This window comes from Monodelphis domestica, chromosome 7 (assembly GCF_027887165.1).
Source record: "Monodelphis domestica isolate mMonDom1 chromosome 7, mMonDom1.pri, whole genome shotgun sequence".
NCBI classification, from domain to species: Eukaryota; Metazoa; Chordata; class Mammalia; order Didelphimorphia; family Didelphidae; genus Monodelphis; species Monodelphis domestica.
The window spans coordinates 2,378,872-2,402,505 of NC_077233.1; the positions used below are offsets into that span (position 1 = coordinate 2,378,872).

The 23,634-nt window shown below is 54.9% G+C and overlaps 1 protein-coding gene across 3 annotated transcripts in view; it reads left to right on the forward strand.

Annotated features, from left to right (window-relative positions):
• CRHR2 (corticotropin releasing hormone receptor 2) overlaps nt 1-23,634 on the forward strand; it is a 73,521-nt gene that overhangs the window by 35,847 nt on the left and 14,040 nt on the right. For all 3 annotated transcript variants that reach the window (XM_056804080.1, XM_056804081.1, XM_056804079.1), the window contains 6 exons: nt 10,360-10,445; nt 12,261-12,367; nt 13,327-13,444; nt 14,791-14,944; nt 15,490-15,550; nt 22,083-22,155. In XM_056804080.1, the coding sequence (XP_056660058.1) occupies nt 10,360-10,445; nt 12,261-12,367; nt 13,327-13,444; nt 14,791-14,944; nt 15,490-15,550; nt 22,083-22,155 (599 nt within the window). The remainder of the gene's footprint in view (nt 1-10,359; nt 10,446-12,260; nt 12,368-13,326; nt 13,445-14,790; nt 14,945-15,489; nt 15,551-22,082; nt 22,156-23,634) is intronic.

Consider the following 23,634-nt stretch of genomic DNA (forward strand, 5'->3'; position numbering starts at 1 on the left):
ACTGGCTGGTGATCTTCCGCTCTGGAGGCGCCACCTTCCTCGCTCCCCCCCTCAAACAGGTCTGTTCTGTCCTCTGCTCCTCCCAGCCCTGCTGCTGGCTCCGGGTCGGCCTGCCTGGAGCCTCCTCATCTCAGGCCCAGCTGGCCGAATGCGAAGGTCCCTCTGCTCCTCCGTGAATGCAGCGGCTCCCCGTCACCCCGGAGCAAAGAGGACCCCCTCTGCTGGGCCTCCCCAGCCCCCTTTCCAGCCCCTTCTGCCGGCCTCCCGGAGGTCTCCCCGGCGAGCGGCCATCTCCACAGACCCCCCCCTGGTTGCCCCTCATTCCGGGGCAGCCCGTGCTGTCTACAGCTTGCCGGTCCATCTGGCCCCCGAGCGATGACCAGGGACTGCCGTGCTTTGCCCCCCTTCATGTCTCCAGCTCCGAGGCCGGACCTGGCTGCTGGCCGCTGACTGGCCGCGAGGGCTGGGGTCCGAGCCGCCTTTCCCAAGGGGCCGGCTGGCTCATGGGAGGTTCTTGGGTTCCGCGGTCTGAGGGTCTGGTCTGTGTGGCCTTGGGCAAGTCACTGCTCGTCCCGAGCTGTGGGGGGGCATTCCCCGGCTCTCTGTGGCCTCCGCAGGGCCCGGCACTCCCCCAGCTGGGGACGTCTCTCTGCGGTTGGGGGGAGGCGTCTCCTCGAGGCCGGGATGGAGACGGGGAGCCGCGTGCGAGCCAGGGGTGGCTGGGCCGCCTGGCTTGAGCGCAGGGGGGAGGCGGCCCCTGGGCCTGGCCGGACGGGACGGTCCCGCACGCACCGCCGTCACCCCGTGGGCTCTTGCTGGCACCCCTCGGCGGCTCCCGGCGTCACACACGCACGTGCCTCGCAGGGGCATCGGATGCGCGGAAATGGCCCCTCACGCAGGCTTTCAAGGCTTCCGCACCCGTCTGTCCTCTGGGTCTGGGGGAGAAGAGCCTGAAGCCCATGCAGGGTCCCAGGGCTGGCGGGTGCCCGGGGGGCCTGGCGTCCAGACCTTCTGGCCCAGCACCATTGGCAGGCCGCCATTTTGTCTCGTCTCCGTGCGGAGCCCCCTGGGATGCTGAGACGGGGGTGGGGCAGAAATCTCCCCGCAAGCAGAGGGGCTGGGAGACCGCAGAGATGATTCCCCGAGGGCCAGCCCCGCTCCCCTGGCAACCAGGGGCAGGTGGCCTCGCCTGGGTGCCAGCACCGCATCCTGTCTGCCCGTGCTTGCCGCGCCCTTCCTCCCGCTCCCTCCCCTCCCTGGCGTCATGGTGATGAGAGCCGCTGGTCCTGGATGGTTGCTAGGGGCAACGTTGTACAAAGGAGCCCCTTCAGACTAGAAAAGAGAACAGGAGCAGGACCTTCTCCCACCTCGCCTGCTTGCTTCCCACAATGGCACCAAGGCGGGTGCCAGGCGTGCCTGTCCTCCTGGGTCCGGTGGGTCTCCCTGGAGAGGGCCTCATTTGTCCATCGGCATCTCCATGGGGACAGGGAGACGGTCCAGGCATCCAGTGATGCTCCTGGGCCCAAAGAGCCTGAGCAGGCTGGCCGAGTCCGCCCGGCAGCAGCAGAGGCTCAGGGCTCCCCCCGTGGGCCCCTCGCCAGGACGGGCCCCGAGGCATTACCGCAGAGGAGAAGGCTCGGACAATGGCCGTGGAAGGCCAGGCCTCCCTGCCGCCTCGGGCCAGAGGCCCTCCTGGCTCTCCACGTAGCGCAGGGGGTGTCAGCGGGGCCCAGGGCCCTCCACCTGGGATCCCTTGTTCTTGCCCTGTGGCCGCCCCCTCTTGTCTGGCACCTGACCCTCCATGATGGCTCGCTGTGCCCCCTGCGCGCCCCCATCTCCTTCCTCTGTGGCCCTCTGGGCGGCTGTCGTGTCCCATGTCCTGCTGCCCATTAGAACCCTGGCGTTGCGGAGGCAATGGCGGCTCGCCCAAGGAGCATCCACAATTTCCTGAGTTCCCCCTCCTTTTCAGCCCTGGGTTCAAACCTACTCCATCTGCACCACCGGCCGAGTCTCCCCGGTGCCCACACGGATGTTTGTCATCCTCCGAATTGACGTCCTTCGCCCCCTCGGGCTTTCCGATAGAGATGGCCAGGCCAGGCCAGCCTCCCTTGAGGGACTAAAGCTCCTCCCCAGGAGGCTGGCCCTGTGCTGCTCGGGGCCTCCCTGAAACCAGGCCAGTGGCATCTTCTTCCATCCAGATGCCTGATGGAGCTGCTCCCCCTCCGGGTGGAGAACCCCTTTGGTGAGCGTCCGTCTCTGGTGCTTGTGGCCACAGGCTCCCTGAGCAGGGCCATTTCTGCTGCTCCCTCTGCCAAGGCCTGGGAATGGTTTCTCCGTGTGGCAGGAGGCTCCTTGTCTTCAGGCCTCGAGTTAGCATTGGGGGTGCACAGAAAATCCCTCTGAGCGTCTTAGAATCATGGATTTACTGTTGTGGAGAAGGGGGAGGGCTGGGGGCTTCCCTCTGACCCGTCAGTCCTGAGCAGTCCCTGGACGTGTCAGCACTCGGCCAAGCCCACCGTCTCACAAAGCCAAGAGCTCCCTTGTTCGACAGCTCGATGATAGACAAGGCCTTCAGCAACTCCCACCCAGAGTCCTTCGAAGCTGCAGAGCACGGCTGTTCCTCACCCCCGTTAGCTCGTTCCAGAACCCCAGGGCTGGAAGCAGCCTGAACACAAACGGGGAGGCACCTGCGTGGCAGGGGGCTGTGCAGTCTCTGTGAGGAGGTCTCCAAGGATGGAAGCCGTCACTCATACGGTCAGGAAATTCATCTGAGCCAAATCGGCCTCTTTGGCAATCGGAGCCATGACTCCTGCCTCTACTCTCTTCAGCCAAGGAGAAAAGGCTCAGCCAACCTTGACCTCCGCTCCCGTCTGAGCCAGCCAAAGTACCTTCAGATGAAAGACAAAAACCTGCTGTTATAGGACCAAGGATTCAGCTAAGGCCTGTGCTTATGCGGGGACCATTGATAGTGACATGACGCTCAGGCCATGGCCACTACTCCTATGGCGTGGGCTTTGGGATGGTCAAAGTGGTGTCCTCTTCCTTCTTGTGCCTTGCAGGGGTTGTCCCCCAAATCCAGGACCCCCACCTTCCTCACCCCTGCCTTGGCACCCTTCAAGACTCAACTCAAGCAGCATTTCTTCCAAGAAGCCTTTCTGGATTCCCCCAGTTGGACTGTCCCCAGAAATCACTTTGTATATTTTTTATTGCAGTGGATGGAAAATGGCCACAGAGTCAGGGACACATGGCAGGGTTCATGTCCCATTCCTGATGCATATTAGCTATGTGTCCCTGGACCAGTCTCTTACCCTCTCAAGCCCCAATACAACTCCCTAAGTCTGTAAATCACAGCAGTGTTTATCTAACTGCATTGGTAAAGAGAATTTCCTCATTGGGAGTTTCCTGATGCCAATTAAGTCGCCCTCTAGTCCATGCTTGGGGTCGCTGTATGGATTTGCTCGTCTTGGAGAAGGTAAGTCTCTCGGATTCAGTCAGAAGTGATTTGGTTTCTCTCTTTGTGACTCCTGCACCTGGCACACAGTAGGTGCTTAGCTGACGTTTGTTGAACAGGACTGACATGAGCAGAATCACTCATGGGGGACCCTAAAGAAGAAAACGGGCTAAAGAGAAAACTGTTTCTGGCATCCAGAAAGCCTCCTGGAGATTTTCTTAGCAGAGGCCGTTGATCTGCCCTGGTGGGACAGCTGCTGACTGCCTACAGGTGGAACCAGCCGGAAAGGCTGATGAACATGAGTTTGCAGCTCCCTCCTGCCTCACTTACCTCCTGCCCTAATGCCCAAGGCTATCCTGGTGGCACACAAGCCATGCGGATCCTTTCAAGGTCATGGGCATTGCCATGGTAACTAATGCATCCCTTGTCAGCAATAGCCCCTGTGTGCTCCTGGTCTCGCGGACTCTCCGAGCTCTAATGGACCACTGTGGCCATCGGTGGCCACATTCCTGAACACCACTCAGCCTCCCTGCCAAGTGACCGTCCAGCCCCTCCTCGTGAGGAGGAAAGAGCCCCCGCCTCTTAAGACAGCTCTCGCCACTCCTCCTCTACTGAAGGCTTTCCTGGCATCCCACCGCAGTCCGCCTCGTGGAGACTTTCAGCTAATGCCCCTGGGCCTTGGGTGACCTGCTGGGAGATGAGGGAGATCTGGCCATATCCGCAGGGAGCAGGGAAGGAGCCAGGAGATCCGAAGGGGTGACCGTAGATTGGGGAGGATTCCAGTTTCTGCTGCTACCAAGCCACCATCTTGGCTCCTCACCAAGGGATGACCATAGGGCAAGCCTCAGCACCAAGAGGCCGTGATCGAGGGTACCCATGAAGAGGACCATCTTCGGTGAAGAGAAGAGTCACCTCATCCTTGGGGGCTGCAGCAAAGGAGGAAAGAATTGGGCTGGGCTGGGGAGAGATAAAGGGAGGAGCAGAGACAAGGGTCCAGGAGCGGTCTCCATTTCCTCAGCACAGACAAGGAGGGACAGAGGGAGGAGACAGCCCAGGACCACTAAGGAAAGAGAAGGATTTGGAATGGCTGCTCTGAGCATCAGTCAGGGATGGCCCTTGAGGAGGCTAGATCGAGGTGTATTGGGGCACACTCAGTGGGCACAGTTTGGCAGCTCACAAGAAGGAGCAGAGAAGGTAGATGGCAAGGGTAACCCAGAGCTGGGCTTTGGTAAGATGATCGAATGGGGTTGGGAGGAGGGATGTGTGTGTGTCAGAGACAGAGACAGAGACAGAGACACAGAGAGAGACAGGCAGACAGACAGAGGGGGAGAGGGAGAGAGAGACAGAGAGAGAAGAGGGAGGGAGAGAGAGAGGGAGGGAGGGAAGGACGGAGAGAGAGAAGAGGGAGAGAGAAGAGGGAGGGAGGGAGAGAGACAGAGAGACACAGAGAGAAGAGGGAGGGAGGGAGAGAGAGAGGAAAGAGTGTGTATATATTTGTGTATGGGATCTGAGAGAAACTGGTTAGGGAGGAGAAGGCTTTATTTAGTGAATGAAATTTAAGGCAAAATGGTGGCTTTTTAAAAGATCTAAAAAGAGGGCAGCTAGTTGGCTCAGTAGATTGAGAGCCAGGTCTAGAGATGGGACGTCCTAGGTTCAAATCTAGTCTGACACTTCTTAGCATGTGTGACTCTGGAAAAGTCACTTGACCCCCATTGCCTAGCCTCTACCACTCTTCTGCCATAGAACCACTGCGTAGTACTGATTCTAAGATGAATGGTAAGGGTTTAAGAAAGAAAAGAAAACTAAAAGTTTGGTGTTGCAGAAAAAGAGAGAAAATAGCATTTTAACAGCCTAAAAAGGTCAAACAGAAATGTGGGGCATTTCCAGACCAATAGAGAGACAATAATAACAGCTAATATGTATATGTCACCTACTGAGTTCCAGGCACTGTGCTAAGTATCCTCACAACAACTCTGGGAGGTAGGTGCTATTATTACCCCATTTTACAGATGAGAAGACTGAGGCAACCAGGTGAAGAGATTTTGCCGAGGTTGCACAGCCAGTTTTGAACTCAGCTCTTCCTGACTCTCGGCCCAGCACTCTATCCACCTACCGGCCTCAGTAGAGCAGAGGGTGAACGCAAATAGAAAGATGGTCATTGGATGAGGGTCCCAGAGAAAAGAGGAATCTATGCCTAGCACAGCTGAGTGGGAGCTCAGGAGCTCACTGAGGACGAGGCCACAAGAGGAAGCATCCACATGGTTACTGGAATCTTTGGTGTGAAGGGGAGGGGAGAGGTAGAGAGAGGAGGACCTCTGTGGGGAGATGCCCAAGAGACCAGTAGAGGACAGCAACAAGGATTGTGGAGAGGAGTGGGGACCAGTGAATACCAGAAAAAGAAACAGAGGGGCTGTTCGATGTGGGAGACGTAAGAAAAAAGCCCGCGGGGCCTGGATGGCTCCCAAGGGAATTCAAGCAGACACAAATCGTCGTCCCCACTGAGGACTCCCCCTTCTGGGTCTGCGTACGCTGCTTGAAGCTCCAGGTATTTGGTGGCTCAGGACCCTCTCCCCATCACCAGGGTGCCACGAGCCCCCACTGGTGTGTCTTACCTGTCCTGGGCAGTCATGGGACGCAGCCCCCTTGGGTCCTCTCAAGAGGAAGCTGAGCCCCAGAAGGGCCCGGCAGAAGCCCGCGGCCGCATGCGTAAGGCTCAGAGCCAGGTCCTTAGACTCCGGCTCCCTGCTCCACACCCGATTCAAGCGGTGGCCTGACTCCAGGGACTCGCAGGACGAGGGCGGAAAGCCATCTGGGGCCGTGCAGAGGGCGCTTCAGAAAGCCTCTGAGAAGCAAGCGAGGTGCTGACGCTTGGTGAGGCAGGAGGAAGGGGACCTCCGGGCATCCCCCAAAGCCCAAATGGCTCGTGAAGGCGCCTGTTGAGCCTCCACCTTCAACCCAGCTGAACGGGCGATTCTTTTATTTGAGGAAGATGAGCTTCTTGAGGCCACTGAAGAAACGCCTCCAGAAAGAGGAAGGAGGGTTCCAGAGCCGCTAACCTTTCAGCAATCCCAATACGGCTCCGACTTTTCTCCAATTCATCCTATCCTCAGTCCCTGTCCTCAGAGGCCATTTAGGCTGACCCTTATTTTACAGATGGGGAAAATGAGGCCCAGAGAAGTGACTTGTCCAGGGCCACATAGCTTGGTGGCCTCGGGGTCAGATCAAAGCCTTCTGACACAAGGCACTTGCTCTAGCACACGGTGGGCCACCATACTTTTAGTCACCTGCGTCTAACTGGTCTTTACGCCACCTTCAGCTGGCCCGGGATGACCCTGGGGGGGTCTGGGAGGGAGCTTCCTTCCCTCGAGTATTGGCCAGAGACGGGGTGGCCTGGGACGAACCCCAGGACCCCTGGCTCTTCAGGCCTAGTTCTGTGCCCACTCAGTTCTTGGCTGGCGCAGATCGAGGACTCTCCGTTTCCTTATCCGTGACCGGGTCTGGCTGGGCCAGCTGCGCTGAGAGCCCCTTCTTGCTGCGACCCATTGAGGCTACACGTCCCGTCGGGTCAGCGCCAGTCCCCAGGGCCGAGGGCCGCTCCGGACCAGGGCCCAGCTCCTCTGTGGGTGCACAGAAGAGAGGAGCGGGCTCTCTCGTGGAGCTCGTCGGGCCTCAGAGAGCTCCGCCTGACCTCGGGCCTCTCTGTGCCGCCACGGATGGCTGTGCCCCTGCGGAGCCTGGCAGAGGGCCTTTGAGCCCGTGCACGAGCTCCTCCTCGGCTCGGAGCCTCGCTCGGCAGCAGCCAGAACCCTCCGCTGCCAGCCGAGCCAGCGGACGATCACGACTGTGTAATGACGGAGTTCCGAAGAAGCAGCTACAGCCGGATCCCTTTCAGAAGGCTCTGCAGCGAGGCCCGCCAGGAGGCACCCCAGGGTGTGCTTTTCCACTTCCTTGCCTGTCAGAGACGCGGCCCCTGGGCGCCGGCTCCCTGGCCTCCGGCGCCCTCCCCAGCACGCCCGCAACGCTCTTTCCCTTCTCGGCCCTTGACCATCTAGAGTGAACCCGGGCACGAGGTGCAGCGAGGCCCAAAGCGAGCGAGCCATCGCTGGGCGCTGCGCCAGAACGCGGCCACGGGCGGGCAGGCGGGCAGACGGGCCCCGCCAGCGCTCCGGCCACAGATGCCGACTTGAGCACGGCTGGCCCCGAACGATCACGTGACTGCTTCTGTCTGGGCCAGAGGCTGTTGGGGCCCACCACCACTTGTGTATCCATCCCCTGTGGTCCCCGCGGTGTACGGGGAAACCGCCCAGGGTGCGTGTGCACGCGTGTGCACGCGTGTGCGTGCACCCATTGACATGTTTCTAAGACATAAATGGGTTAAACTGAGAAGAAATAAGGAGCCAATGGAAACAATACTAGTGAAACAAATATGACAGTCAGAGGGTGCAATGGGAAGACTGCCATTTTGGAATGAGAAGAGCCAAGTTCAGGTCCAGCTTTGCCACCTGCATAACCTTAGGCAAGTCACTTCGTTGCTGGGCCTCAGTTTCCTTTTCAGTAAAATCCAAGGGTTGGACTAGAAGGCCTGTGAAGTTCCTTCCTGCTCAAAACCTCGACTCCTCTGTATGATCCAGGAACATAGTCCGAAGGCCAGGCCTGCCGAACGGAAGGGGCTTCCTCTGGAGTCCTGAGGAGCGCGCCGAGGGCCTTCCATTTCCAGACGTTTCAGAGGAGACCAGACCTGGAACAATATGCCCAGAGCACTCGTCGATCCGCCATTTACTTACTAAGGGCCTACTATGTGCCTGGCATATGTACCTGCACCATGCAATGGATTTAAAAGGCAAATCCTCAAAAAAGTCTAAAATATGATCAATTCAAAGAACCCCTGAATCCAAGAATAGAAGGAAGGAAGGAAGGAAGGAAGGAAGGAAGGAAGGAAGGAAGGAAGGAAGGAAGGAAGGAAGGAAGGAAGGAAGGAAGGAAGGAAGGAAGGAAGGAAGGAAGGAGGGAGGGAGGGAGGGAGGGAGGGAGGGAGGGAGGGAGGGAGGGAGGAAGGGAGGAAGGAAGGAAGGAAGGAAGGAAGGAAGGAAGGAAGAAGGGAAGGAAGGAAGGAAGGAAGGAAGGAAGGAAGGAAGGAAGGAAGGAAGGAAGGAAGGAAGGAAGGAAGGAAGGAAGGAAGAAGGGAAGGAAGGAAGGAAGGAAGGAAGGAAGGAAGGAAGGAAGGAAGGAAGGAAGGAAGGAAGAAGGGAAGGAAGGAAGGAAGGAAGGAAGAAAGGGAGGGAGGAAGGAAGGAAGGAAGGAAGGAAGGAAGGAAGGAAGGAAGGAAGGAAGGAAGGAAGGAGGGAGGGAGGGAGGGAGGGAGGGAGGAAGGAAGGAAGGAAGGAAGGAAGGAAGGAAGGAAGGAAGGAAGAAGGGAAGGAAGGAAGGAAGGAAGGAAGGAAGGAAGGAAGGAAGGAAGAAGGGAAGGAAGGAAGGAAGGAAGGAAGGAAGGAAGGAAGGAAGGAAGGAAGGAAGGAAGGAAGGAAGGAAGAAGGGAAGGAAGGAAGGAAGGAAGGAAGGAAGGAAGGAAGAAAGGGAGGGAGGGAGGAAGGAAGGAAGGAAGGAAGGAAGGAAGGAAGGAAGGAGACAGAGAGAGAGAGACTGAGAGAGAGAAGGAGGGAGAGAGGGAGGGAGAGAGAGGAGAGACAGAGAGAGAAAGAGAAAGAGACAGAGAGAGAGAGAGATGGGGAGAGACAGAGAGAGAGAGACGGAGAGAGAGACAGAGAGAGATGGGGAGAGACAGAGAGAGAAGGAGGGAGGAAGGGAGAGACAGAGAGAGAGAGACGGAGAGAGAGAGAGAGAGATGGGGAGAGAGAGAAACAGAGAGAGAGAGATGGAGAGAGAGAGAGAGAGAGATGGGGAGAGACAGAGAGAGAGAGACGGAGAGAGAGAGAGAGAGATGGGGAGAGAGAGATGGGGAGAGAGAGAGATGGGGAGAGAGACACACACAGAGAGAGACAGAGAGAGAGGGAGAGAGAGAGACATGGCGGGAGAAAAGAAAGAGAATGTTGTAGGGAATCATCTGTGATTATCCCCAGTTTCAAGGCCTCTGGTCAAGGCCTGTAACAGCTGTTTCCTGCTTTCGAATACGCTGTTGCTGATACTCTCAAGTCTGGAGAGGAATTACTCGAAAACAAGATGCTGGAAGAGCGCCTCGTCCGCTTTGGCGGGATTCTGAGGTCCTTATCAATATTTGCAAAACTTTCCAACTGGTTTGCTCAAAAGCGACGGCTTCTCTCTCCCCAAACCCATCTGCTAAGTTGGGGAGGGGACGGCAGTCCACACGGGGGGGGGGGGGGGGGGGGGGGATACTGATGCGATCAGGAATCGCCAAAGGATGGAGACAACATGAGGCATCTCCCAACTCCGGTAGCTGATTTTCCTGCCTGATATCCTTGGAAATTCACCTTCCCAGAATTCACACCGTCTAGCTGGGGAGGAAGAAGAGGGCCAGAGAGTGGGGACGCAGAGCTCAGGCGACGTGCAGCAAGGAGGAGGGCTGGTGAGGGCTGGTCTTTACTCTAAAGTTTCTTTCATATGTGATCTGAGCATCTTGACAGCTGAATAGGAGCTGTTGCCCCCATTTTACAGCTGTGGAAGTTGAAACCCAAAGGGATGAATCAGGCAGCCAGCCAGCCTTTTACCGTGTGCCTAGCACTGTGTTTAGGATCAGGAATCCACAGAAAAATCTCGGTCCCCTCCCTCAAGGAGCTCACATTCCAATGGGGAGATGAAACATGGCAGCGAGTCAATGGTAAAGCCCAGACGACACCTCAAACCTTCCGTAAGGTGCTCGATCCAAGTCCCCTTCTTTCCCCAAGCTGGCCCATAGCCACATTCTGACCGCCTGGCCGCTGTCTTATTTGCAGGGAACGCCTATCGAGAATGCACAGACAATGGGACCTGGGCCTCCCGGATCAACTACTCCCAGTGTGAGCCCATACTGGACGACAAGGTGGGTGTCTCCCCCCGCCCGCCTCCCCTCTGAGCCCCAGTTCTCTTGCTCCACTCTCCCCTCCCCACAGGAGCCAATAGGAATCCAGCCCAGGAGCTTTGTTGTGGAGCCCGTGGTCCTCCAGGGAGTGGGGTCCATCCCTCCTCAGCCCCCCGCCAGGAACTGGCTCTGGGCAGTACCAGCCATGGAGGAGACAAGAGGGAAGGGCACAGGCCTGAGTCTCCAGAGCTCCCAGGCTTCTTGGGCAGACCAAGTATAATGAGAGCCTTGGCATGAACTCGTGTACCCCAGGACCCCCTTCCCAGCCCCTTCCTTCTCACACCGCAGTCTCAAGAAGACCGACAACAAGCACAGCCAAGAAGGCTGGGAGAGACTCTTCCCTTCCAGTTTGGGGGCACCCAAGAAAATCCACGTCTGCCCTTTATGCAGACCCCATTTCTGACCCTTATCTTAGCCCCAGATGGGCATCGGGAAGCCTTGAGACTCTCTCCAGGGATTAAGTCCAACAACATCCTTCAGGGACAAAGATCTGGAACCCCAGAAGCATAACGTGGAGGGAAAAGAGACCTAGAACCCAGAGACCTGGTTCAAACCTCCCCTTGCTTCTTCCTCGTGTGGCATCCTGGGTGCAGGCCCCAGCAGCAGCAGGTGCCAAGCAAGTCCCCTAACTTGCCCGTGCCTTAATCTCCTCCTCCATTAAAGGGAGGTGGCAGCCCTGCCAGTCTCCATCAGATCATGTGTGCGAAGCCGCTTCAAAGGCCTCCCTAAAGCTTATCTGGCAATGCGAGTAACTTATTAGCAGGGTGCCTGGCCCCCCAGGCTCTGAGAGAAGCCCTCTGTCACCCCTAAACTACCAGCCACCGAGATCTGGGAAATGGTTAGCAACTGGCTCTCCAGCGATGTCCCCAGGACAGACAGAGTTCTCCATTTCACTTGAATTTGCCCCATTTTCTCCTTCCCATCCTTCAATCCTGACAGCCACCAGAACAAGCCCTGCTCTGTAGTTTTCTGGTGTGACTCCGGCCCTGGGACCTTGGGTGACACAGGAAATGGCTCAGGGCCCTCCTCTTCCCCACTCAGTGTATGGGGCGGGGGGGGGGGTGAAGGAAGGGCTGCAAAGATCATCTCGTGACCCATTGGCCAAGCAGTTGAGTCTGAAGTTCATTAAGTGGCCCCAGCCCAGAGGGCTTCTGTGTTGGAGAATCCCATCCCCTGGTTGGTGCACTTGGTCCAAACCAACCCCAGGAATAATAAGCCAGGCTCCGTGGCTTTAAGAAGATGGCAATTGAACTAAGCTTCCAAGGCTGGGTAGGCAAAGATGGCATGAAAGAGAAGATCAGAGTAAATAAACACAAGGTGACTGGAGAGCCAAGGACATGGGGAGAACTGTGGAGCCAGAGAGCTCTTCCAAAGCTTCTCATCCATGACCTCACTGATTCCTCGTAACACCTTGTGAGACATGCAGACAGGGTAAACTGAGTCCCAGAGGAGCCAAGTGACTTCACCGATGTGGCACAGCATGTCATTGTCACACCTAAGGCTCAAAGTTCGGCATCTGGGCCCTAGCCTGGTGACAGGAAACAAGGAAACCTTATTATGTATCCCCCCAGCAAGTATTCTGCCCAGAGGAGAGGCCTTATCTGGGCTTCTTGCTCGAAAGGGAATCTTCTGCCTGGGTCTAAGTAGGTGTCTGGGGCATAGGGAGCAAGGAGGGCTGCTTCCTCCCTGGACCTGGCATCCCTCAAGGGCCAGCTCATCTCTCCCTCTCTCTGTCTCTGCTTCTGTCTGTGTGTCTGTGTGTCTGTCTCCCCACAGAGGAAGTATGACGTGCACTACAAGATAGCACTCATCATCAACTACCTGGGTCATTGCGTGTCCATGGGGGCTCTCCTCGCTGCCTTCCTGCTCTTCCTCGGCTTGCAGTGAGTCACAGCTCCTCTCCTGCTCACACCAACACTTGTTCTCAGGCTCTCTCTCCGTCTCTGTTTCTTTAAATCTCTCTGTCTCTGTCTCTGTCTCTCTCTGCCTCTCTCCTTTTCTTTGTCTCTCTCTGTCTCCCTCCCTCTCTGTCTCTCTCTGCCTCTCTCTCTCCCCCTCCCTCTCTCCTTCTCTCTGTGTGTCTGTCTCTGTCTGTCTCTCTCTGTCTTTCTCTCTGTCTCTGTTTCTGTCTCTCTCTGTCTCTGTCTCTCTGTCTATCTTTGTCTCTGTCTGTCTCTCTCTGTGTCCATCTGTCTCTCTCTGTCTCTATCTCTCTGTCTCTATCTCTGTCCCTCTCTGTCTCTCTATCTGTCTGTCTCTCTCTGTCTCTGTCTCTCTCTGACTCTGGCTCTCTCTCTGTCTCTGTCTCTGTATCTCTGTCTCTCTGACTCTCTGTCTCTGTCTCTGTCTCTCTGTCTGTCTGTCTCTGGCTCTCTCTGTTTCTGTCTGTCTCTGTCTCTCTCTCTCTGTCTCTCTGTCTCTGTCTCTCTCTGTCTCTATCTCTGTATCTCTGTCTCTCTGACTCTCTGTCTCTGTGTCTGTCTCTCTGTCTGTCTGTCTCTGGCTCTCGCTCTCTCTCTCTGGCTCTCTGGCTCTCTCTGTCTCTCTCTCTGTCTCTCTGTCTCTGTCTCTCTGCCTTTCCCCCCTCATTTCTCGCCCCCCTCCCTTCTTTCCAGGCTCTCTCACTCCTCTGACCTCGCTCTCCTCTCCACCTTCTCCTCACTCTCCCTCCCCCCCCCCCCCGCCCAGGTTAGGGAGCCTCGGGAGGGTCCTGGGTGGGGGCCGACATGCCCTGTGTTGGGCTTTAGGAAGATCCCTTTGGCGGCTGAATGGAGGATGGGCGCGGGGCAGCCTCTCCGCTGAGGGCTCGGGCCTCCGCCTCATGGCCTCCGCCTCCCCGCAGGAGCATTCGCTGCCTCCGGAATATCATTCACTGGAACCTTATCACGACTTTCATCCTCCGGAACGCGGTCTGGTTCCTCCTGCAGCTCATCGACCACACCGTCCACGAGAACAACGAGGTAGGGCGGCGGGGCGGCGGGGAGGCGGGGGTGGCTGGGGCGGAAGCGGAGGCGGAGGGAGCTGTCCAGAGTGCTGGACGGGATTTTGAAGGGGAGGCTGCAGCCACCGCCTGTGGAGGGCTCCTGGCCGCAGGCGCTCCCTAAGCGAGCCAGTGGAAGCTCAGCGTCCCGGCGCAGGCGGGGCGATGCTAGTAAGCGCTGTAGCTGGTCCCCATTCCCAGGCGTGGGACTCCCAGGGCTTCTCATCTCCCAGGGGAGAAACTTGTCTCCAGGTAGGGCCGGGCGCCTTGTCCAAAGTCACTCGGCCAGTGAGGGCCTGAGAAGGAGATTCTGCCCCAGGATGCCCTGTTCGGTGAAACTGGGGATCCCTGGGGATTCTTTAAAATGTGGCTTAGGGGCAGCTGGGTGTCCCAGGGGATGGAGAGCCAGGCCCAGAGACGGGAGGTCCTGGGTTCAAATCTGGCCTCTGACACTTCCTAGCTGTAAGACTCTGGGCAAGTCACGTCAGCCTATTTGCCTCTAGTCCTTACCCTCCTGCCTTAGAACTGTTAGTAAGACAGAAAGTAAGGGGGGGGGGGGTCAGATTTGATGGAATAGTACCAGCCGGGCCTGCTTGGCTGTCCCCTTCTGAGTTCCCTTTTGCTCTTCTGTGGATCCTGGGAAGGCTTCACGGATAGCCTTCTTTGTCTACACACACACCTTGGCCAGAGCCCCAAAGGGAATCCTTCTTCTTGGTCTTGGTCGGGAAGGCTCCTTAGGAACCCTGATGGGTCCTCCTCGGCTCTGGGGCCTTTGCAGGGTGGTTGTCTTCACTACACTGCTGTTCCCGGGGAAAGGGTTCTCCCGGTCCTGCCCACTTTGCTCTTCATGACTTCATGCACAGTCGTTGGCCTAGCAAGGTCCAGGAGGGCATGGAGGAAGGGGCGGAAGGAGCATGTCCCACAGAAAGGAGGGGAGGAGACTGCGAAGACACCGAGAACCGAGTCAGGCTCTGCAGGGCTGAGTTGGAGGCTGGAATTCCAGCCAGATAGCCTCCATTTTGGTTAGGAAGGACAGACAGTCAAAGACGTCTCCTTTGAGTGTGTTGGGGGAGGGAGGCCTCTGTGGGGAAGAAAAGGTTCCGAACACTTGCTGAGTATCATGAAATGGGACTGCTGAGGAACTAGACTAAGCCTGGGGTCATGAAGCCATCAACAGTGGGTGCAGCTGAGTCCTGGAAACCCAGCAGGCATAGCTTAAGCACCTGCTAAGTCCCAAGCACAGGGTCCAGTGAAAGAAGGGAAGATGGCGGAGGTCCATTAAGAGGCAGCTGCCAGTGTCCATCTCACCCCTCCACTGACCCTCAGGCTTGGTGTCGCTGCATCACCACCATCTTCAACTACTTCGTGGTGACCAATTTCTTCTGGATGTTTGTGGAGGGCTGCTACCTACACACAGCCATCGTCATGACCTACTCTACAGACAAGTTGAGGAAGTGGGTCTTCCTGTTCATTGGATGGTGTAAGTGATGGGTGTGCACTGTCGGGTAGGGCAGCGACTTGTCCTGGGCCACCCCAAAGCTGAGGGAGAGCTTCTTCACAGTCATCTTCTGGGTGTTGGGCAACTTAGCTAATATCCAGGCATGAGCCCTACCTGCAGCCATGTTTCCATTGCACAGATCCACGTGAGGCTTTGTGCTGTGAGGGAACAGAAGCACAGATAAGCCAAACACAAGCAAATATGCTCCCCAAGCATGGATGATCCAAAACATGTCTGTCTGGCTTGAAAACACCACCAGAGGCTCCTCCCGCTATATACACATCCACACATCTACCCACACTCCAGCACTGAGATCTCTCCTTTCCCTCCATGCCCACTTGTGAGCCCGTATTCAAACCCATGTTGGTGTTGAATATGGCCAAAGAGAAGGGAAGATTCTGGGGGACAGTCTTGTGCCCATTTGTGGGGTGGATAAATGGAAGATGGCCTCGTCCATGTGCTAGCATGCCCCTAGGCGTTCGTCACACAGAGGTCAATCCGAGCCATCGTGTCTGTTTCTCTTCCAGTCATCCCTTGCCCCATCATCATCGCCTGGGCTATCGGCAAACTCTACTATGAAGATGAGCAGTGAGTGAAATAACTCGTTCCAAGTGTGTGCATGTGTGTCCTTGAGTGAACCCCTAATTACCTGTGTGAACAGAGACAAGCAGGAGGAGAGGAAGAGCAAACATTCATTAATCCAGTCCCGCTCCCTGCTTGGCTCTGGGAGACAGAGTATTAGAGGATCAGACTCTCAGCATTAGCAAGGACCTTCGAGGCCTCCCAACCCAATCCCTTCATCTTCCAGAGGAGGAGGATCAAGGGCTCACAGGTTATGAGCAACGCCCTCCTCCAGGATTTCAGTTGTTGCTTGCTCTGGCTGGGGGCCAGGGAGGTGGGACTGACGCCATTTTCCAAAGTGATACTAGAATGGCATTCTGCCATTCTGTGGGATTGGGGGAAATGCCCACCAATAATCCACATTGTAGGAGCCAGTCGAAGGGCTTCCTTTTCTGTACCATAGATGTGATGTGTCACATATGTGCATGTGTGTGTATGGTGTGGGTAACATGATCAGCACCAGAGCCAACCCCAACCCCAATTCAGAAATTGGGGAACCAACAAGGGTTCATTGAGTTTGCCAGCAAGGGAACCCCACCCACAGGGCAGAGATTCTCTGAAGGAATAAAAAGACAAAGCGTGTGTAGTGTAGCTTTCCATTTAGGCAAGTGGACTGGCTGTGAGGTCCCTTTGGATTGGACAAGGCTTGCTGCTGGGAGCTTGCAGGATGGGAAGAGGGGACGTGGCATCCTGTGATTGGGCAGGACCTGAGCTGGGAGAAGAAAGGCTCTTCTGCAGGGTCGCCATCTCTTTCAGCCTGACCCTGACAGATAGGACTGCCCTTGCTGTTTCGGCAGAAAGGAAAGCAGATGACTGGGGGGGGGGGGGCTGCAACATGACCAGGGGCAGGGGCAAAAGAGAGCACACAAAATGGAGTTATGTCAGCTTTCCTGGCTTCCCACAATGGTGAAGACAGACCGATAGGCAGATAGATAGATAGATGGCTGGATGGAGAGATAACTAGATAGCTATACAGGAGGACAATACATATTTCTGAGTATATATTTACACACACACACGCATGCATATATATTATCCTCCCAGGCCCCTAGAAAAGATGAAGGGCCAGCAGAGTTTATTCTATTTTTCCTGATGAGAAAACTGAGGCTCATAATGGTCGTTCTCTGTCAGGGCCACACAGAGTATTCATGAACTAGTTAGGACTTGAGCTTCTAATGGAAACTTAAGGCTCTTTCCACCAAAGTTCACAGCCTTCAAAGTATCAAGAGTCAGAGGCTTAACACTGTGCCACATGCCCTCAATCCTTACCGTATTAGCAGTGTCTCCAGACTCTCACACTTACCCACTGGTGTTCATAGCCAGGAGATACAAGATGGCCAAGGGAGGGAAACAAAGGAACTCAAGGTTCTCCTGGCCCTCTCCTCAGGAGTGAATACCTTGGAGAGGAAGAGTAATAAGTCCACGCATTTTGAGTGTGCAGCCGGCCCTTTCAAAGCCTTGCCATCCCTCCTGGGTCAAATTGTTCAGTCTTGCCCAACTCTTCATGACCCTGATCGATAAATATTTTGAAGCCGTTTGCCATTTCCTTCTCTAGCTCATTTTACAGATGAGGAAACTGAGGCAAACAGGCTTAAGCGACTTGTCCAGGGTCATAAAGATAAGAAGCGGATTTGAATCTGGGAATATTCCAGCTTCCAGTCCCAGCACTCTCTCCTTTGGGTCACCTAGCTACCCCTATCCTAACACTACCGGCAGGAAAGTTTTCCTCTTCCTGCTCCTTTGATTCTCTGTTACACACTGGCCACTCTCTTCCTTCTCCTTTCATGCCCCTCCCCTCAAGCAATCCAGAGACAGCAAGGACCAGCTTCCAGCATTCCCCAGGCGCTGTCCCTGACTTTAGTGCTGACTCAGCTCACATTTCCTCTGGCCATGGTACTGACAGATTCTCTCCTCTCTTCTATTGTCCCTTCCTTGGGGAAGGTGGTTGGAGAATGCCTGGCTTTCTGGTGAGACTTCCTAACACTGGGGGAGAGATGGGCCTCCTTCATTAACCTTTCCCATCATGAAGTCCTAAGGACGGGGCTCTTCCATTCAGTGAAGTTAAACCAGCAGCCCTGCTGCTACCAGCAATCCAAACTTTCCTGGATCTTTCATCCACCTAGTGGACCCCACCCGCACCCCTCACCCCTGCCCCACCCCCCTTGAGAGGAGGTAGGTCATTCCCACCAATTGTATGCGTCCTGGACTAAGCACTGGGGAAGCTAAAACAAGAAAACCAGGTGACTTCTGTTCTAATAGGGAAAGACAAAAGGGAAAGGAGAGCTGAAAAAGAGAGGAGGGGGCCAGGCAGCCAGTGTGGAGGTGGAGGTGGAAATGGCTGGCAGGCAGGCTAGAAGAGAAGACGGACACTAAAATAGAAACCAAGACCCTGCTGGCCTAGTGCTCTCCGGATGCAGGAGGCTGCTTTGGTTTGGGACTCTCTTGCCCCCCCTTTTTTGTTTCTCTTAAAATTAAAATAGTTGAGAGACTGTTTAGGGGTAAGAATATCAATTTATTGCTGAGGCTAGCATTTACCGATAAATCGGCAGGCCAGTGATCCTCTCAATAACCAAAGACCAGGAAGTTCCTTCACACTGGTCTATAAATACAACTTGGGAGTTCTCCCCCCTGGACATTCCAAGACATCTCTGACTGGTGAATAGTTCATGAAGAGGTGTTGTCCATCGAGCTCTCAACCCTCCCCTCCCCCCATAGGCGATGGTGGGGCAGTTCCTTGCCTAGCAGGAAGAACCTTATCTATTAATCAGGGGTTTTGGGGGGGTGACATTCCTTGTAGTTCCTAAGAACAAAGGAAATGCAAAAGTCAACAGACTTATTGGAGCCTCTAATCCAGGACTCTGTATGTATGCATGTATGTATATATGTGAATTCTCACATGTCCTACATGCCAGAACCTGAGTGGGCCTCTTCTCCTTGTCCCACAAGCCACTGGCCTGCAGAGTAAGAGCTATTCTTTTAGCCCAGTCTCTCTATGAATCATTCACTCAGTCAGCAAGCATTCATTAAGCTCTTGAGGGCTGAGCACTGGAGACAAAGACAAAAGGGAGTTTCTTGCCTTCAGGGAGCTTCCACTCTAATGGAGGAGACAACATTTACACAGACAAGAATATGTCTCTGGGAACAAAGCCCTTCCAGGTCCCCCCCACCCCCATCCCCTGCCCTATCTTACATTCACCCCCAGGGAGCCTTCCTTGTAGTCTCATGATATGGAAAAACCCCAGGGGCCATGGCCTCTGTCCTTTGTAGCCCTTGCTCTTGGCCCACGACTAGCCCATCTTCTTTGGGGATCCGATATTTCTGGGACCTCCTCCTTCCTTCATCTCTTCTGGATCATTCCTCATCTCGTCAGGCTCCTCCCCACTGACCTTTGAAAGTTTCTCAATTTCAGGCCTCCCTGGGCTGGTATTCCATGATTCACAGCCAAATAGCGTCACTGGAAGAAGATTGGTATTAAGAAATGAGCCTTTGTTGCAGGGAGAGGGATTATTACAAGAACTTTGCGATTTCTCCGAGGCCACCAAGGCTGCTCACCTCCTGCTCTTCAGTTCTGGGACCAACCTGCCCATTTGCAAGACTTATGTCAGGCTCAGTGACTCAGCTGGAGAAGACAGCATCACCATTCTCCCTAGTCCACTGGCAGCTCTCGAGCTCAGGGCAGGTGGCATGGAAACAAAGGGAGAAGCTGCCTTCTCGGACCTTGCCTTTTCCTGCTCCCCTCACCCCCAGCACCATGGCTCAGCCTCCTTTACAGGCAGGACTTGACTCACGAGCTTACCAGGTGTTTTTGGGTACTTTATCTCAGCAAATCCTCAGGCTAGCACTTATGGGAAAGGCAGAGGAGGGAACATCATTCTGGCTCAGCAGGCAAAGAAACTGAGGACCGAGGAGGTCACACAGAAAGTTCATGTCAGAGCCAGGACTTCTGGTGGCCTTGAGGCCCCACAAGGAAGCCGGAAACCCAGGAGGATGAGGTAGAGGACAACCCAGAGGTCCTCTTCTGCTCTGAATGGGGCCAAACCCTGCCTTTGGCCCAGGCCTTCCCTTTGGCCTTTTTTACCTCTGATTATGGGATCACAGAATCACACTTGGAGAACTAGGAAGGATCTCAAAGGCCTGCCTGTCCAATCTCTTCATTTTAAAGATGGGAAAACTGAGGTCCGTGGCAGGCAAAGTGACTAGTCATAAAGCTAATAGAACCTTTGACCAAGTTCCTTCACTGGAGCTATAATCCCGGGTGTAGACACAGGAGCACTACCCTGAAAGGCCACAAGAACTCACTTGTACCAGCCAGAAAACTGCCTGTCATCTGGCCCATTGCCTGGCCTTGGGACTTGGTTGGATCTCTTGTTAGACATAGATGGAGCCCCTGGTCCTGCAGAGGATGCCTCCGGTGAAGCCCACGATGGCATTAGCTTTTATGGCAACCATGTAACCTTCTCCTGCTTCCTGTGGAGCCTGCAATCCTCTCACTCCCTCCAACCTTTTCCCCACGGTCTTTGTCTCCCCTATCCTGCATTTGTGGGGCTCATTTTATGCCACATATAGGAGGAGACCTTGTGTGAGATGAGGGTCAAAAGACCCTGGTTCAAGTCCTCCCGGCCACTAACTAGCTCTGTGATGTTGGGTAAGTTGTTTCTGCTTCTGGGCTGGGGCTCTTCCTCAGTTCAACGATAAGGTTAGACTTCCATATCTAACATCCTATGTATGGCATCAATACATCAATCTGGCAGGAAGCAGTACTCATCCCACTGGTGGGCACTGGAGCCCACCCATGCCTTCTCCTCCTGCAGCTAGTTATTGTCCCAGCTTTCCCTAAGTCTTCCATAGAGGACCCTCCCAGCATGGCAGGCCTTCCTCTGGTTCTCTGACTATTTCAGAGCTACCCAGAAGCCCCACTTAATGAGCAGGAGAGACCTCGGCACGCACGGCATTCAGGCATGTTTTAGTCAGCACAGGGGGCCCTCCATGCACACCTGACAAGTAGTCACCCAGCCTCTGCCTCAACAAGAACAGCCCCCACCACAAACTCGTGACTACAATGACAGCTAACAGCTGTGTCGCACTTGAAGTTCCCCATTAATTGTATATGCATGATCCCATTGGAAACTCTCCAGGGAGGGAGAAGCCAGTCCATTCTCCCTTTGGCAGGAGGCTTTCCCAGGCAACAAGCCTAAATCCCCCTCTTTGCTGCTTTCACCCCCTCTTCCTCATTCTGCAATCTGAGGCCAAAGAGAAGCTAATCCGTGCTCCACTGGGCAGCCCTCAGGACACTGGGGAATCCCTGGCACCCTAGCTCCCACCAGTCTTTTCTTCTCCAGACTGAATATCTCAGTTTCTTCAAGTAATCCCTCCCAAGGCATGAACTTGAGGTCTTTTCCTCTCTGGCCTCCCTCCAGGGAGGTCCTGGTGCATCACCAAAGCTGTCCTGAGCTGAAAGTGACCTCAGAAGTCATCTAGTCCCAACCCTTCATTTTACAGACGAGGAAACTGAGCTAGTTAAGTAGCTTGCCTGATGCCTCACAAGTAGTGATGGAGAAGAGATGAAGTTGGATGAAGTTAGCTCTTCTGACTCCACAACCAGCATGCTTTCCAATGAATTATAATACCGAATACTGGCCATTCTCACTAGGTGATGTCAAGGAAATCATTCTGAAATAGTATTGCAATTGAAATTAAGGTGAACTGAGGCACAAAGTTCCGAGCACACTCAATATATTGGTAAGACTAGCAAGGGCCAATAAATGGTTCTCTTGGCTCCACAGTCAGCCAGACCAAGGAGGTAAAGCTTACTGGCCTTCCTATAGATTGAGGAAGTGCAAGAGAACAAAGAACAGGAAGTATTGTGGACGGAAAACAAGATGATTGGTTACAAAAGCTGAGGTGTTCTGCACGAGGGAAAACAGTATGATTGGGTGGAAGTCTGGGATGCAGGGCTAGCAACAATCCCTCCATCCTTCTGGTTGCTATGGAGAGCTCATAGATGGTGTCCACTGTCACAACCATAAGAGACCAGACTTTCTTAAAGGACAGCCAGTGTTGTGGAGATGACTGACCAGGCTCCCTGGCATCCACCTGCATCTTGCAAGGCCCATTAGTAAGATAACAGGTCTCCCTTCATTGTGCATGGCCAGGGAGATGGGGAGAGGGTCGGATAGCTCTGAATGAAGGTGATTTGTGGGACAGCTTCGCTCAGAGAAGAAAGCTGAACATCTATTCTTCCCTCAGAGATAAAGAGGCATGGCTTGGGCAGTCACCAAAGAGAATCAAACAGAACTGGATCAAATGTAAAACCCTAAGTCAGACCAGATCTTCTCAGTAGACACGTCTTGGGGTTTGGGCCCACAAAAGGTCAGACCTCATCTTCCTCAGAGGCTGCCCAGCACACAAGGGGCAGCCAATTGGAGAGCCCTTGCCCTGGTCTCTGCCAATGAAAGCCTCCATCTGGAGGCACACTCATACATGACTCTTTTCTTTACAGATGCTGGTTTGGCAAAGAACCAGGGAACTATGTGGACTACATCTATCAAGGCCCAGTGATCCTGGTGCTCCTGGTAGGTCCATAAGGAGGGCCCATTCAACATGGATGTCTGAGGGGTGTCCCCATGGTGTCTGACCTCTGAGTAAGATGGGGTGAGGAGTCGCTGGAGGAACCTTCCATTCAGGTTTTCATGGGCTCAAACACTGTGCTCCCTGACATGAGTTCTGAGTAGGAGGCCAATCAATCCATCAGTCATTCAACAAAGATATATGGATTCCCTAGAGGAATGTTGGGTCCTGAAAGAGATGATTAACCAACCTGGCTCTGGCTCTGGCTCTGGCTCTGGCTCCCCTTTTTCCCCTCTCCTCCTCCTCCTCCTCCCCATCTCTCCCCCCCCCCCTTTCCCTCTCTGTCTCTCTTTGTCTCTGTCTCTCTGTCTCTATCTCTGTGTGTGTGTCTCTCTCTGTCTCTCTCTGTCTCTGTCTCTCTTTCTCTCTGTCTCTCTCTCTCTCTCTCCCTCACTGTCTCTCTCTCTCTGTGTCTCTCTCTCTCCCTCTCTCTCCTCTCTCTCTCTCTCCCTCACTGTCTCTCTCTCTCTCTGTCTCTGTCTCTGTCTCTGTCTCTGTCTCTGTCTCTGTCTCTCTCTCTCTCTGTCTCTCTCTCTCTCTCTTTGTCTCTCTCTCTCTCTGTCTCTCTCTCTCTCTGTCTCTCTCTCTCTCTCTCTCTGTCTCTCTCTCTCTCTCTCTCTCTCTCTCTCTCTGTCTCTCTCTCTGTCTCTCTGTCTCTGTCTCTGTCTCTGTCTCTGTCTCTGTCTCTCTCTCTCTCTCTCTCTCTCACCCCCCTCCCTCTCTCTCTGTCTCTGTGTCCCTCTGCCTCTCTGTATGTCTTTCTGTCTCCCCACCCCCATGGCACTCTAGGCTTGTCTTGAACTCCTTTTATGTGGGTCCCTGAATCAGCGCCCCCAGATCTGGCAATCCCGCCAGCTCCTAAGCCACCGAGTTATTCTGTTATCCGAGTTCGTTCCCTCCATCTTGTCCACAAAGACACAGTGAGGGACGCCATCAAGTGCTTTGCTCACATCTGGGTAGAGGCTCTCCACTCTCATCCGCCAGTCTAGCGCCCCCTTCTGAAAAGGAACCGAGGTTTGTCCGGCTTGACTTGTTCTTGGTGCTCGGCTCCATGTCAGCTGTCTCAGGGTCAAGAACTTTGCAGGCACTGATGTTGCGCCCCCCCCCCTTGGGCTTCTGCTCTTTGAAACTTGAGATGTCAGCTAGAGGGCTCACAGGTGAGAAGCAGCAGAGCTGGGGCTCGAACCCTTGTCTCGGGGTGCCAAAGCCAATGCTCCTCCCTGTGCTCCCTCCTGTATTCAGCGCAGGTCGAGCTGAGCCACCTTCCCTCTCGCCTCCCCCCAGGGCGGATGGCCCAAGCCCGGCCCTTCATCTGCTTCTGTCATTAGGGCAGGGCAAGGCCAGCCGCCCAGTGCCCTCTGCTCTCAGCAGCCAGAATGCTCCAGCCAGAGGACGCAGCCCCGATTGGGAGATGGGTCTGACGA